Genomic DNA, 14226 nt, shown 5'->3' on the forward strand with positions numbered 1-14226 from the left:
GATTCGTGATATTTTATTTCTACCGTTTTAGTGTAACAACAGTGAATTGGCTGGCACATTCAAGAAGATAGTTGTGCATATATTATATGGTAGAACCATCAACTAATAAATAAATAAACTAAAAATGAAGACATTACAAAAAAAAAAAAAAAAAAAAAAAGATTTATGCTTTAGAACTATTGAAATTTAGTCAAGTAAAGAACAACCATTATAAATAAAATAGGCAGGTAGGGATTAACATACTCGCTTGACTTAAACGAACCTAGATTATGTACACTTTTTTTATTGTATAGCCAATGTCATGGCATCATCATCTTCTTCTTCTTCTTGATCTGACTCACTGTTGGCATTGAATGTCATTATAAGGTCCAAAAGACCTCTAGCAGCTGAGCTCTCTTCACTTCGCTCCGGGCTACTTCTACTTCTCCGCCTCTGCAGCGAAAACAGTTGCAACATCAAGTCCTCTGGTGATGCTATTCTGTACATCCAGCCCCTAGCCTTCGGTTTCAGCTGAACACACAAACGGCAAATCAGTATCATCATTTCCATCAACTAAATTATCATCTTCAATCTCATCCTCGTCATCACCACTACCATCACTTTTATCATCATTCTCACTATCATCAACATCGCTGTCGTCATCCTCACTATCATCAACATCGTCGTCATCATCTTCGTCCTCGTCCTCATCCTCATCATTAGAGAAAAAATCGTCATAGTCATCCTCATCCTCATCACCAATGGAAAACCATTTAATGCGACCATGCATCAAAACCTTTTCCAAACAAGCAACAGCGGAGATGATAATGGTGAATAGACTGGTCAACTTAGCCAATCTGATCAGACTTTAAAGGATTCACAGCAAAGTCTTTCCTTCTAATCATTTGTTTTTTTAACATTGAATCAAGTAGGGAGATGGTCTCTTTCTACTTTTTTTTTTTTTTTTTTTGAATGAATAAATAAATTGATAGATACTAATTTTCTGGAATGGTTAATAACACATGATAATTAGAAATGGAGTAACTCAGAAAACTTATTATAATTACAGCCAAAACCCTGATTCAATTAACAATATATAAGTTTAACTACATATGCTAGGGGAGTGTTGTGGAACAAACTGATAGGGGATTTTACGACAAACTTTTACCGAAAAGAATAAAAAAAAGGAAATACCTCGGTGCATTAATTTGGTTATTTCAGCATGGTATATTGTCATCGAAGCTACAGCTTCTGCTGTTTTCTAGGTTTTGTGAGATGATTTACAGCTACACTAAATTCTTAAATTATCAGTTCCCTTCCCATTCTTTTTACTCCATTCTGTGTTCTAGATTATCAAGAGAAGCCAACAAAATAAGTTTCACAAGCGTCTAGAGGTGGATTTCGTGGATCATCTTTCAAAACGTTGGGCCATAATGTCATGGACACAGTATCTTTTAGTTATATTTTCTTATTGGAAGCTACTATATCCAACCAAGCATCAATTAAAATGACAAACGTCAAGATTATGACGAGCTCTCGATATAATAAACCATACCTGATCAATGTTTGAGGGTAAAGTAGCTCTCTCCACAGCCTTTGGAGTCCATATCTTTACATCATTCTCGATTCCACTACTAGCAAGTATAGTGCCATGAGGATGAGGTTCAATACAGTTTACCACCTGCTTATCTGCTTCCATCACACGAATGAGCTCACCACCCTTTTTCTTCCATATAAATATCCGACCACAGTCCGACCCACTTACCACATACTCACATCTTGGCCCGAAGAAGCTCACTCCTTTCACCGTCTCACAATTTCGGTGTCCTTTATAAACCTGGGGAGTATTATTTGGATAAGGATCCACAATTCCGTTCTCACTTCCATCACTAGAAACAAGAGAGGTTGGATCTGGATCAGGACCCAAGCCCATCTCTCGTGTAAAAAGATAGATGAACTCATCATTGTAAGAAACTAGAAGTTCGCTCTGGTCTGAGAATGATAAGCCTGTTATTCCAACTTGCTCATCACCGAGTAAATGTGGAGGACAAAAGTGGTTTGTTGGTTTACCAAACTCAGTTGACCCATCACACTTGTACATACGTATATCATAAACTCGAGTATACTCATCTGACCCTGCAACTGCAAAGAGATTTGGGTTCCTAGGGTCAATTGCAATTGCATTGAGATGAACAACTGGCATATGAATCCTCCTATCATCCATTGGTTGGCAAGTGAAAAGTTCTGTAGCATGCCTCGATCGCAAATCAAACTGAAATGACAATTACAAAGTTACATACTTCCCTAAAAATTCAGGTGACAACCAAATCAAAACAATCAATAAAATGAAAATAACAAACACGAGTAAAACCAACATAAAATCCCTTCTTTTATTTTATTTGAAAGGTTCCAAGATATAATATGGCAAGCCATTTAATTTATGATTTGTTGTATGTGGAAATGTAACAAAAAGAGAACCTTCTTATTTCACAGAGCTTCTTGCATGATAAACATAACCAAAACAAAAAGGTACTTGATTTTTCTAAACCTTAATCCTTCACCGTACTTTAACCATAAAGCAAAAATCCCTAAGTCCAGTTTTATGCATAGAAAAGAACTAACATGCAGAGACAATTGTTTACTTTCTCAGCAAACCGCTAATTCAGTATTCTAAAAAATCAAACAACATAACTAACAGTTAAAATCAGAAATGAAACAGATTACTCACATGTTGAACCAATCCATCCTCACCACACGTATAAAATATATGAGGGCTCCCAGGCTCAACAGCTAGCTTATGAGCTCGTCCTTGGTGTTTTCCTAGCAATTCAGTCTCCACTGCACCACGTTCCAGAATTTGAGCATGTCGAACCTATAATAGAGGTAAAAGTAATAATTGAGAATGCAATAATCTATGATATAATTAATATATGTAAGCCAATGCAATTGATGATTGATCTATGAACTTATTTAGAATAATATACAGAAAATCATTGCTTGAGGGAAAATTTTCTCTGATTTTCAGCTTTAATCTACACAAGGACCAAATTGCGAAAATAAAAGAGCACATCCTTTAGAACATTGGACTTGCCTGACCATCTGCAGCACAGGTAACAATGCACCGATCATCTGTGTAAGGCATGAATTTAGCTTGAAAAACATTGTTATTATGACCAGAGTGGAAAGAAAGCTTAGTGCGACCAGTTTCCCAGTCCCAGAGTATAATTCGTCTGTCATCAGAACCCGACACCAGAACATCACCATCAACATTGAAGCTTACAGTATTCACACAACCTCTGTGCTTGTCTAGCTTCTTGAATATATCAAGTCTCAATACAAGATCCTGCAGATAAGAGAATGAAATATATAACCACGACAACCCCTATTACTCGTTTGGTTTCCTGATTCACTTGTTTCACAGAAAACAAAGTACTGATTAATGAAATGCACTTGAAAATGATAGAAACCTCAGTTCTCTACAAAGGCCACATTGCAATATACTGATAGTTCTATCAAGTAACACCAACTTCAACGAACGCAAGATATAACTCATCAATTTCCATCAACAGAACAGCGAATTCAAATCGGAAACCATAATGAAAAATTATAAAACCAGAAGAATATATAGTGGCACATCTCTAACTCATATGTGTTGAACCAATCCATCCTCACCACACATGAAATATATGGGCCTCCCGGGCTCAATAGCTAGATTATGAGCTCATCCCTTCCTAGAAATTCAATCTACACTGCACCATGTTCAAGAATTTGAGCATTTCGAACCTATAATAGAGGTAAAGATAATAATTGAGAACACTATAAGCTTTGACTAATGAATATATCTAAGCCCATTCAATTGATGAATTGATCCATGGATTTCTTTGGGATAGTGTAAAGAAAGTCATTGCTTGACGTATTATTATCTCTGATTTTTAGCTTCAACCAGCAAAAGGGATAAGAGCCAGTTATGCCCTAAGGTAATTTGGAGATCAATTTTACCCTTATCGTATAAAATGGCCCAATGCTGCCTCCTTGGTAAAAACCCTAGTTCAACTTGATCTTTTCCAAGATATTTTGTCGGTAATTGTCAGATATTAATATGAAGTGGACCTTTAACTATAAGCTTGAGCTTTAAGTTCAATTGGTTCCATGACATGGTATCAGAGCCAGTTTGATCAAGTGGTCCAGCGTTCGATTCCTGACAGCCCCCATTTGTTGATTTAATTGCAGGACATGGTAATATGGGCCTGTGTGTTAAAAAGGAAAGAGTTGAGCTAGGGTTTCTACAATGCAGGCAACAAAGGACCTGTATGTATGATAAAGGTAAAATTGATCTTCCCCGACAACTTTAAGTGCAAATTTGACCCTTATCCCCTATAAAAGTACTAAGTTGAAGAAAGAAAAAAGACCACATCCTTTAGAACATTGGACTTACCTAACCATCTGCAACACGGGTAACAATGCTTCGATCATCTGTGTAAGGCATAATTTTAGCTTGAAAAACTTTGTTAGTATTACAAGAGTGGAAAGAAAGCTTAATATGACCAGTAGTTCTGTCCCAGAGTATAATTCGCCTGTCATCAGAATTTGACACCAGAATACCACTATCAACATTGAAGTTTACAGTATTCACACAACCTTCGTGCTTCTCTAACTTCTTGAAGATTTCAATTCTCATTTCATGCAATAAATAACTACAGCAACACCTATTACTTTACTGGTTTCATGATTCACTTTATTCACATAAAATAAAGTATTGATTAATGAAACATACTTGAAATGACACAAACAATATTTTGGTTTCTATCATTTTTAAGTACGATTCATTAATGACTATTTTTTGAGAAATAAGTGAATCACGAAACCAAAACAAATACAAGGTGCTATTGTGGTTATTCATTTCCATATCTTCCTATCTATTCAAGAAGCCGGGGAAGCACATACTGTAAGCTTCAATGGGTAAATTACACCCATGGCCACTGAACTTTACCCCTTTTAACATTGTGGTCATTGAACTTCAATTTTTAACGGTATCGCCACTGAACTTTACACACTTTTTTAACACTGGTGGCCACTCAACTTTAACTAACTCCTCAAAATGACCGTTAACAACCTCAAAATGAAAATATTCAAGAATTAAAGTTGTTTAGAATGACATTTACCATGAAACCACATTTTTTATTTTCCAAAACCACCTCTTTTGGAGCTTTCTCTCTCTAAAAATTCTATCTCTCTCCTAACCAAACAACACCTAAATGACCTCAAAATGAAAATTTTCAAGAATTAAAGTTCCTTAGAATATCATTAACTCTTCGAATTTATTATTTTGAGGCCGTCAACGGTTGTTTGGAGGCATTGAGTGGCCACCGGTGTTAAAAAGTGTAAAGTTCAGCAGCCATACTGTTAAGAATTGAAGTTCATTGGCCACAATGTTAAAATGGGTAAAGTTCAGTGGCCATGGGTGTAATTTACCCAAGCTTCAATGTTGATGGTGATAGTCCAATACCAGGCTTTGATGACAGGCAGATTATAATTTGGTACTGGGAAACTAATTGCATTAAGCTTTATTTGCATTATGCTCATAATAATAACGTTTTTCAAGTTTTTTTTATACGGATAATTGAAGCATTGTTACCTTGCAGGTAAATACGATGTTCTTAAGGATGTAATCTTTTTTTTTCACAAATTAGTACTTCTGTAGGGTAAACTGAAAACTATAATCACTTTCTTTATACTACTTCAAAGAAAATTATAGATCATTCATCAATTGAATGGGGTTAGATCAATGAAGCACCGATACTTCTAAAAGGTTGATGTATGCTTATTGAATACTCCGAGGATACGGATATGTTGGGATACGTGGGGATAAATACGTGATACGGCAAAACATGTATTGATGAGGGCATCAATATGAAGGATATGGGGAAAGCTTGAAGCAGGGCTCACACGGCATGTGGAGACCAACACGTCGTGTGAGCAATCAAAAGATCTCAAAAACAGGGGAAGGAAGGCCACACTGTGTGTGACCTCACCCACACGTTGTGTCCCTATTTCAACACGTCATGTGACCTGTTCTCAGCCAACTCCAATTCGGGATGAATTTCAGCCCACGCGGTGTGTTCCTTAAGTCACACGTCGTGTGAGGTTATTTCACTATCAGGTCGCGAAACCTGTCATCCCCTGCACAACTGATAATTACTGTTCTTGCCATTATGTATTTACTGTTTTGTCACTTAGCTTTAATTCTTACTTTGCCATTATATTATTGTAGGCCCATTTTACCCCTATTGTTTAGATGATATTAGGGGACGTTTTGTTAGGGGGTTTCACGAAAGGTTAATGGAATGGAAAGAGATAATTCCCTTTGTTAGTGTTTGTTTGAACAAATCAATGAAACCCCAAAGTCTCCTAAACTCATTACCCCAGCCCCCTTGGGTTTTGTATTCCCTATCTTTCCCTTTCCCTCTTATCAATTTTCTGTCTCCCACATAGCTCACTCGTGTCGCAATCCAATCTCCAGGGCCCTTCTCCCATCCGTCCGTCCATCCTTAAACATCGACCAGTTCTTGTTCATCCGTCTGTCCATCCTTAAACATCGACCAGTTCTTGTTCTCCGGCACCAGTTGTTCCTCACTCTGTCGTTATCTCTCGCTCTCCCTCTTCCTCCATTTCTTTCTCTCTCCTCTTCTCCCATTGTATTTCTGCAAAATCACATAATTCGATGGCTTTATTTTTGCCTCTGTTTATGTGTTACAATTATTTGATTTAGTTGGATAAATTTCTTAAATTATTCTAACCGCTACTCAGTTCTTCAAAAATTGAATTTGAACATCTTTCTAAAATTTAAATTTGAATTTCTGACAGAACATAAGCCATTTACGTCTTCTTTATAGAGCCATGTACCATGTACAAGCTAAAGCCATGTAAAGTAGATGTTAATTAGATGGGTTCTATATTAAAGTAGATGTTAACTGAACAAGGAAGGAGGAGATGAAGACTTAGAAAAAAACTGGAGCAAAGAAGGAAAGTGGTCCTGTATTCTCACATCAAATTGTAATAATCTCGATCCTAACTGATGTCTGCATGTGCAATAAAGCAATTTCATACGTAAAATTTCAATTATATAGGTTGAAAAAAAAATTGATCTCGTTTATTCCTTATTTGAACCAAACAGTCACAAAGGTAATCAGGGGCACTGCATTCCCTTTCCGAAACAGATTCAAACAGATAGGGTAATTCAAGGTTATTCCTTTCCTTTCTTCCAGTTTCCCTTTCCGGATTCCTTTCCGTTACCCTGCGCGAACCAAACGCCCCCTTAGCAATACAAAGGGTATTAGGTCTTTTCTCACTTAGGGTTGTCAAGGTATATAAGTCTATTGTTTTTGTAAGGAAGACAACTTTTTATCAATCACAAACTTATTTTCTCAATTGGAACTAAGTTTCATACCTAATGAGATTATTTCCTTCTAGTTAAGCTAGAAAAGAGTATTATCTTTGTGGGTTTACGATCAAAACCTTCACTATCGTCATGATACATATCAGTCGATATCAGAGTCGATCGTTTTCCTAACATGAGACTTCTTGGGCAATGGTTCAAACGAGGTTACCACAAGAAGCAATGGAAGCACAAGACAATAAGATAGATGACCTTAGAGTGGAGGTGAGAGAGAAACTCCGAGTCTGCGGCAAGGAAATGAGAACAAGCTTGGATAGGTTTCGGATAAATATCCAAAACACCGTCCAACAAACCTTGGAGGGTCACCATAGAAGAAATGAGGAAATCCCAATTCCACGACCCCAACGACCACCATCACAACCACCGTCACCTCCACCTAGGAGGAATCCGGTGCCGCCACATGGTTATTAAAGGTGCGCCTCAGGCGCACCTCGGCTAAGGCTCCAGCCTTAGAGCCTTGGTCAGTCAGGCACGCGCCTTGGCTACCTTTTTTAGGATTTTGATGGTGTTTTAGGGTTAGGGTTTTTTAAGTTCAGAAAGTAAAAGAAAAACAGAGACAGACAAAGATCGAAAGTTTTTACTACACATATCACAGCAGACATTATGCCTTAGTAGTTAACTAGAACTTAACTCATGCATTTTATGGTTTTATTGTTGGTATTTGACTATTGTGACTAGTAGTATGAATTTATGATTTTTTTTTGGGTGCGCCTCGAGTCGCCCGGGCGCGCGCCTTAAGTTGCACCTTGCGCCAAGGCTCCAGGACCCCCTTTGCGCCTTAGTGCGCCTTGCGCCTTTAATAACTATGCGCCAAACCCACACCAAAGAGGCCCAAGGCTACATGAGGTAAGAAGGCCAAACTTTGTGTTAGTACACAATGAAGGAAGTGATAGTGATGATGATGTTGGGCATGTAGAGCACGATGGTTATAATAATGATAGAAATATTGGGTTGGTGGGGAGAAATCTCTATGGTTATGTTGAATATGCTAGGAATGCACATGTATGTAACTTTGTTAGAGATGATGTTTTTAAGTGAAGGTAGGCTTGCCTTCGTTTGGGGTGAGTTAGACAAAAAGGGGTTTTGGATTGGCTATTAGAGGTTTGAATATGCAATTATTCCGGAATAGCAGAAAGTTCGGTTAGTTGCTTATCGGTTAAAGGGAGGTGCTTCAATTTGGTGGGATCAGTTGAGAGGAGCGAAGAAGGGGTGGAAGGGAGCCGTTTTCGGTCTTGGCTTTGGATGAAGGCGATGTTATGGGAGTGGTTCTTGCAGCTAGATTATGAGCAGTATATCCACAGTTCGTATTGAGGATGCTCTCAAGGGAATATGAGTGTGCATGAGTATACTTCGGAGTTCCCGAGGCTTTCAGCAAGGGCTAATTTGTCGGAAATCAAGAGGCAAACGACCTCAAGGTACTTAGAAGGCTTTAAGGTACAACATTCAGGATCGAATAAAGACTGAAATGGTTATCGGGTACAAGATGCTCGGAATTTGGCACCCAAGGCAGAGTCTCAGTTGAATGTGAGGAATTGAGATAGTTATCGTCGAACCGAGGGAGATAGCCGAATTTGCGTACAAGGCAATCCACTTGGGTACGAGAAAATCACCATTTGAAATGGTCTACACGAAAATCAATCATACCCTTAATATCGTGAGCATCCCAAAAGAGGATAAGGTTAGCATACCAGCTCAAAAGCTTGCTCTTAATTACCAACAAATGCATGAGGAGATCAAGGAGACGCTTGAAGAGCGGAACAAAAAGTTGAAGGCCAAGATTGATTTGCATCAAAGGGACATTAGGTCGTTTGAGGCTAGGGACGAAGTCATGGTATACTTGAGTAAAGAGCGCCTAGCAAGCTCCAACCTAGGAAGTAAAGTCCATACAAAGTTGCAAAACCTGCCATCCCTGCACACCTAATAATTACTGTTTTGTGGTTCTATATTTTGTGTCAGGAATCGAACCCTTAACCACTTGATCAAAGGGGCTCTGATAGCATGTTGTGGAACCAATTTAACTAAAAGCTCAAACTGATAGTTAAAAGTCCACTTTATATTAATATCTGACAATGAAAATCATGAAAATGTCTTAGAGTAGTTTTAGACTTGACAATTTAAATAGTTTGGAGTATTAAATGTTTCTGTTTTATGAATTAATAACTTATTAGTTATTATGAGTGTTATTTGTGCTTTTATCTCATATTTTTCGGATACCGTATCCATGCTTTGTAGGATTAGATATATTCATTAGTCAAAGATTATAGAATTCTCGATTCTTTACCTCCATACATACTGAAGTAGTGATTTGCCAGAATTTAAATAATTGCTTCAAATAATAAAATCTACTAAATAATATCTGCAGGGATTGTATAAAATCAGTTTTCTAAAACTGACGTTCCAAACAGCAATGAATGATATTCACATGTTCAAAGATAGCTGCTAACGTATATACATATAAGGGTAAATGCAGTGGCTGTCACTCAAGTTTGCCTATTGTTTCAATATGGTAACTAAAGTTCAATTTGCGTCAATAAAATAACTGGAAGTTTTATCTTCGTTTCAATAAATTTGGCATGTTATACCACAGACTATTTAAGTCAGCATTCCGGTACTGAAATTGCTGAAAAATTATAGAGTGATTTTATTGAAATAAAAATAAAACTTGAAACAAATTAAGCTTTAGCAGACAAAGTTGAGTGACCAAGTGTGCTTCTAACCCATATAAAATATCTACCTTGCATATCTTTCAATTGCCAATTAAGCATCACCTAGTCGAAGAGTTCCAAAGCTTAAAAATAATAATTAAAGCAAATGCAAGTACAGAATATGTAGATTCCAAACATCACTAAGGCACAAGAAAGGGAAAAGACTAGACCTGGGAACCGGCGAGACGGTGAGTGAAATTCCGGGTGGAGAGTTCACCAACCTCCCGCTGCCAAACATTCAGCACCGCCTTGTCGGCAAGTGTTCTGGCTCTCTTTTTCATCCTCACAGAATCAATCAAGAATCGTACAAACAAAATCGGAATCAAACGCAATTGGCGAGGTAAAATGATGATTGAGTCAGTGAAAAAGAACGAGTCAATCGAAGAGAAAAGGAAAGAGAGAGACAGAGAGGAAAATAGGGGATCGTAAGAGTGCAATACAGAATTTTCGAGGGGTTCCTCTCCATGTGGGTGAAAATCAATGTTGTAAGAGCACACCGATTTATATTTGGATTAGGAGTTTTTTTTTTTTTGTTAAAGAAACGAGTTATATATTAATGGCATTATTTTTTTTTTTGAACCCAAAGAATCAATTCATAAATAAATAGGTTGCATCCTCAACAATAACATTTGTTAGCCAAACTGGCATATTAGAAGACAAAAAATCGCTAGCATTGGAATAAGTCTGCCTAGCTACCAAATGGGCAGCCCTATTCGCTAAACGACTAACATATGATACTGAAAAAGTAGGATTAGACTCAAGGATAACTCGACAATCATTTATGAGCATTCCGAACTCCGAGATATCCTTTTTGTTTGAAAGAATTGCATCAATAACAAGTTTGGCTTCTGATTCAAACTCAACATGTGTGTAGCGCAATGAAGCGAGCCAAATCAAACTCGTGCGTAGAGCTAATGCCTCAATCACCTTAGGCTCTCTAGTACTGGCAATGCAGCTGCTACTACAGAACAAGAATGTACCTGAATCATCTCTGACCACTGCGCCCATTCCGCTACTTCCAACTTCCTTGAAGATGGCTCCGTCGACATTACATTTAACTGACCCTCTCTCCGGCGGCTTCCATGTCTTTGCTCCCCGATCCACATTGGAGAGATTATGCGATGAGGCTGGTGGCGCGGCTTCGGTGAACGGAACTCCTTGGTGTTGACGTTGAAAGCTGCCCGACAAAGATGGTGGAGACACATGCGGCCTGACTTGCTGGCTTTGTTGGTACGCCCTCCAGTCCCGCAATTCATCAATTCCATGTCGCCAACTAATGTCCGTCGGCCACCATGTCATATGCCACAAGACTCTGTTCCTGTGATCCCATATCGTCTTTAAAGCACAACAAAGTCTATCAATGAACACCAGGTTTGGATCGCCAATCGCCTGTAACAGCCAATCCGCAAAAGTCATCCCATTAGTTTGTGGTATTGGGAGTCCAGCTATTCGCCAAAGGTCACCTGCAAAGCAACATTCAACAAATAAATGGTTATCTGTTTCGTCCTATTAATGGCATTATTAATAAATAAATAAATAATATTTATATATTAATTATACAATTAATTTAAAAATATTTTTTTGAAAGGAAAATGCATCAATGAGCCTCGATTGGGATAAAAAAATGTTAATTCATTTATTAACAAATTAGGTAAATTCTCAAAAACCACCTTACCATTATCAAAATGAGACTCTCTAGCTGAAATATGAGCAATCTGAGTTGTCTGTATCGAGTAAAGGGAACGACACTTAGCAATCAAATCTCTGTACTATGACATCTTCGGAACATTAGAATGAATAACGTCTATCGTTACCTTGGCGTTGGATTCGAAGATAACTCTTTGGTATCTTTTTTCAGCGGCCCAAGAAACAGCTTCAAGTAATGCACTGGCTTCAAACTGTTCATAGGGGGATACCTTCCATACGGCAGATGTGAGCAGCAACAAACTTCCCCACATAATCACGTACTGCAGCGCTAACTTCGAATTGGTCTGTCATCGCAAAAGTGCATGATTGTCTTGAAGATTGATTCATGTGGTTAGTGTTACCGGCATTGTATCCGTTTTCCGGTCCTTCACCCTTGGCCCCACTTCCCATAAACACCACTCCCACTCTCTCAATTCCCTCACTGTCACCAAACTCAATTTGTCCCAACTCTCTCATTCCCACATTCTTCGACCCTCAAGTCTCTCATGTTCCCACTTCACCTCCTTCCATTTCTTGATTCCTTGTCCCTTAACCCGCCACTACCATCCCTTCATCTCCTATGACCACACACTCATTCCTTACACAACCTTTAGTAACTCTTTCACAACCAATGAACCTTTCACACTTCTACCAAAAATTCAAAAGGTTGATTTGCTGCCTTATTAGCTGGAAAAAATCACACTCATCTCCAAACCCTTCTATGTCTTAGGAAATAAAGGCCCTCTTTGGTAATAATACTTGCTACCTAGTACCACGTCCCTCTGATAGAAACATACTTGGTACCTAGTACCACGTCCCTCTGGTAGAAACATTGTGAGTTGTAGATAGTTGATAGGGTTAAAAACCTCTATCTTTTGGTACGGGTTTTAGGTTCATTTCACGTTAATTCCACTAAATAAGTAGCAATTTCCCCGTGCTTTATTTCACTTATGTCAATTATTTAGTTTCTAACTCTCTTTTAGCACTTTTATCACTTTTGTGTAGTTATTATGTCATTTTTAATAAAATAATGTCAAGTTAAGCACTCACCTAAATTTTCCTTTCATTTTTTGAGCTAATTGATTCACTAAATGTCACTATGAATCAATTTAGCCTTAGAACTAAAGTTTTTGGAGTTTTAGTGTGATGTTATAGATCAAATACGAAAGGGCGGGACCATCCAACATTTAAAGGAGAAGATATTCGCGTTTGGGGACCCTAGGAGCCGGCTCGGCGAGCTGACCCTTTATTGGGCTGGCAAAGCCAATCTGGGGTCTAGCTCGGCGAGCTGGACCTCCGAATCAGTCATAAGTGACTGATTCAAACCCATTTTTAAGTGGGATTGAGTCTGTTAAATCCTATACGAATCATGTAACGTAAACTTAGGTATTTTGAGGTTTTCTTTTGCCTATTTAAAGACCATGGGTGTTTATTCCCAAAGCACCATGTAAATTATCCATCATTAGTTCATAGTTCATAGTTTTTCATCTCTTGTAATTGCAATAATTTGTAACCCCTTGAGAATACTCAATCCTCCATCTATCATTAAAGTACCAAAGCTTCCTCCATCTTGAGCTTCAAGGATTCTCAAGTGTGGTCCTCCTGCCCGAGAAAGACGACTGCTTTAATCGACAGGTTCCTAAAGGGATTTCTATCCTCCTTAGTCTCTGTTTACTTTTAGATCCCTCCTATGAATTCTGGGTTGGTTGTATTTGTGACAATTATTGCTTCATCTTTAATATAAGTTTCAATATTGATTTTCCAATTGAATTTCTTACATGTTTATTTATGCTTTACCTAATTGAATTGAATCATTCAAAAGTCCAAAGATAGACTAGGTTCATATTGCGAGTCTGATCTGATTGTCTATGATCAAAGTCTATGAAAGTGACGAATTGATAGCAAATATGACCCAAATTCCTAAACCTTAGATCTAGCTATGCCATGTAACAAAGGAATTGCGTGCTAAGGATCCCATAAGGATAAGTCAGTTCAATTGCCTTAGGTCTATACAACTCAGATTAGGTAATTAATTGGATTTGTTAATTAGGTTGGAAATTCTATTTTCGTATCATCCCATTTCATCCTCAGAATATTTGTGTTACATTGGATCAACCTTAGGAGTAGAATAACTTAGCAAAAACCCCTAATTCAATTTCCACCGCCTAAATAATATTAGAAACCTCGTAGTTTGGTAGTTGCGATATAAATCATGTGGATTCGATACCTGGACTTTCTAGATTTTTTACTTGATAACAAAGGGGTACACTTATCCCTTAGTGAGCGTTTGAGTGTCAGCTCGGGACGCATCAAGTTTTTGGTGCCGTTGCAGGTGATTTATCTTCCAGCAATATCTAACCAAAAGTCTAAATTATTAGTTAGGTACTCTTTGTGAATATT

The 14226-nt window shown here is 37.9% G+C and overlaps 1 protein-coding gene across 2 annotated transcripts; it reads right to left on the reverse strand.

The window, feature by feature from the left end:
- Positions 1–151: 151 nt before the first annotated feature.
- On the reverse strand, positions 152–10651 carry LOC136224076 (uncharacterized). Of its 2 annotated transcripts, none has more exons than XM_066012318.1 (5): positions 10311–10648; positions 3071–3322; positions 2708–2851; positions 1535–2251; positions 152–510 (listed from the first exon to the last, which is right to left on the reverse strand). In XM_066012318.1, exons 1-5 carry the CDS (start codon positions 10419–10421, stop codon positions 283–285), a joined length of 1452 nt encoding a protein of 483 aa, XP_065868390.1. In that variant the 5' UTR covers positions 10422–10648; the 3' UTR covers positions 152–282. The 2 variants fall into 2 exon arrangements, with proteins under 2 accessions (XP_065868390.1, XP_065868389.1); XM_066012317.1 differs by having other exon boundaries at positions 350–775; positions 10311–10651.
- Between the last annotated feature and the right edge of the window lie 3575 nt (positions 10652–14226).

The sequence above is a fragment of the Euphorbia lathyris genome, chromosome 3, assembly GCF_963576675.1.
Source record: "Euphorbia lathyris chromosome 3, ddEupLath1.1, whole genome shotgun sequence".
NCBI lineage: Eukaryota > Viridiplantae > Streptophyta > Magnoliopsida > Malpighiales > Euphorbiaceae > Euphorbia > Euphorbia lathyris.

Bases quoted from the DNA above. Each gene is read 5' to 3' on its own strand.
- LOC136224076 (XM_066012317.1), bottom strand. From the start codon at position 10,421: ATGAAAAAGAGAGCCAGAACACTTGCCGACAAGGCGGTGCTGAATGTT. The intron at 2,252-2,707 runs GTGAGTAATCTG...TTGTCATTTCAG, and splicing joins AGGATGGATTGGTTCAACAT to TTTGATTTGCGATCGAGGCA. The intron at 776-1,534 runs GTATGGTTTATT...TGTTTGGAAAAG, and splicing joins TACCCTCAAACATTGATCAG to GTTTTGATGCATGGTCGCAT.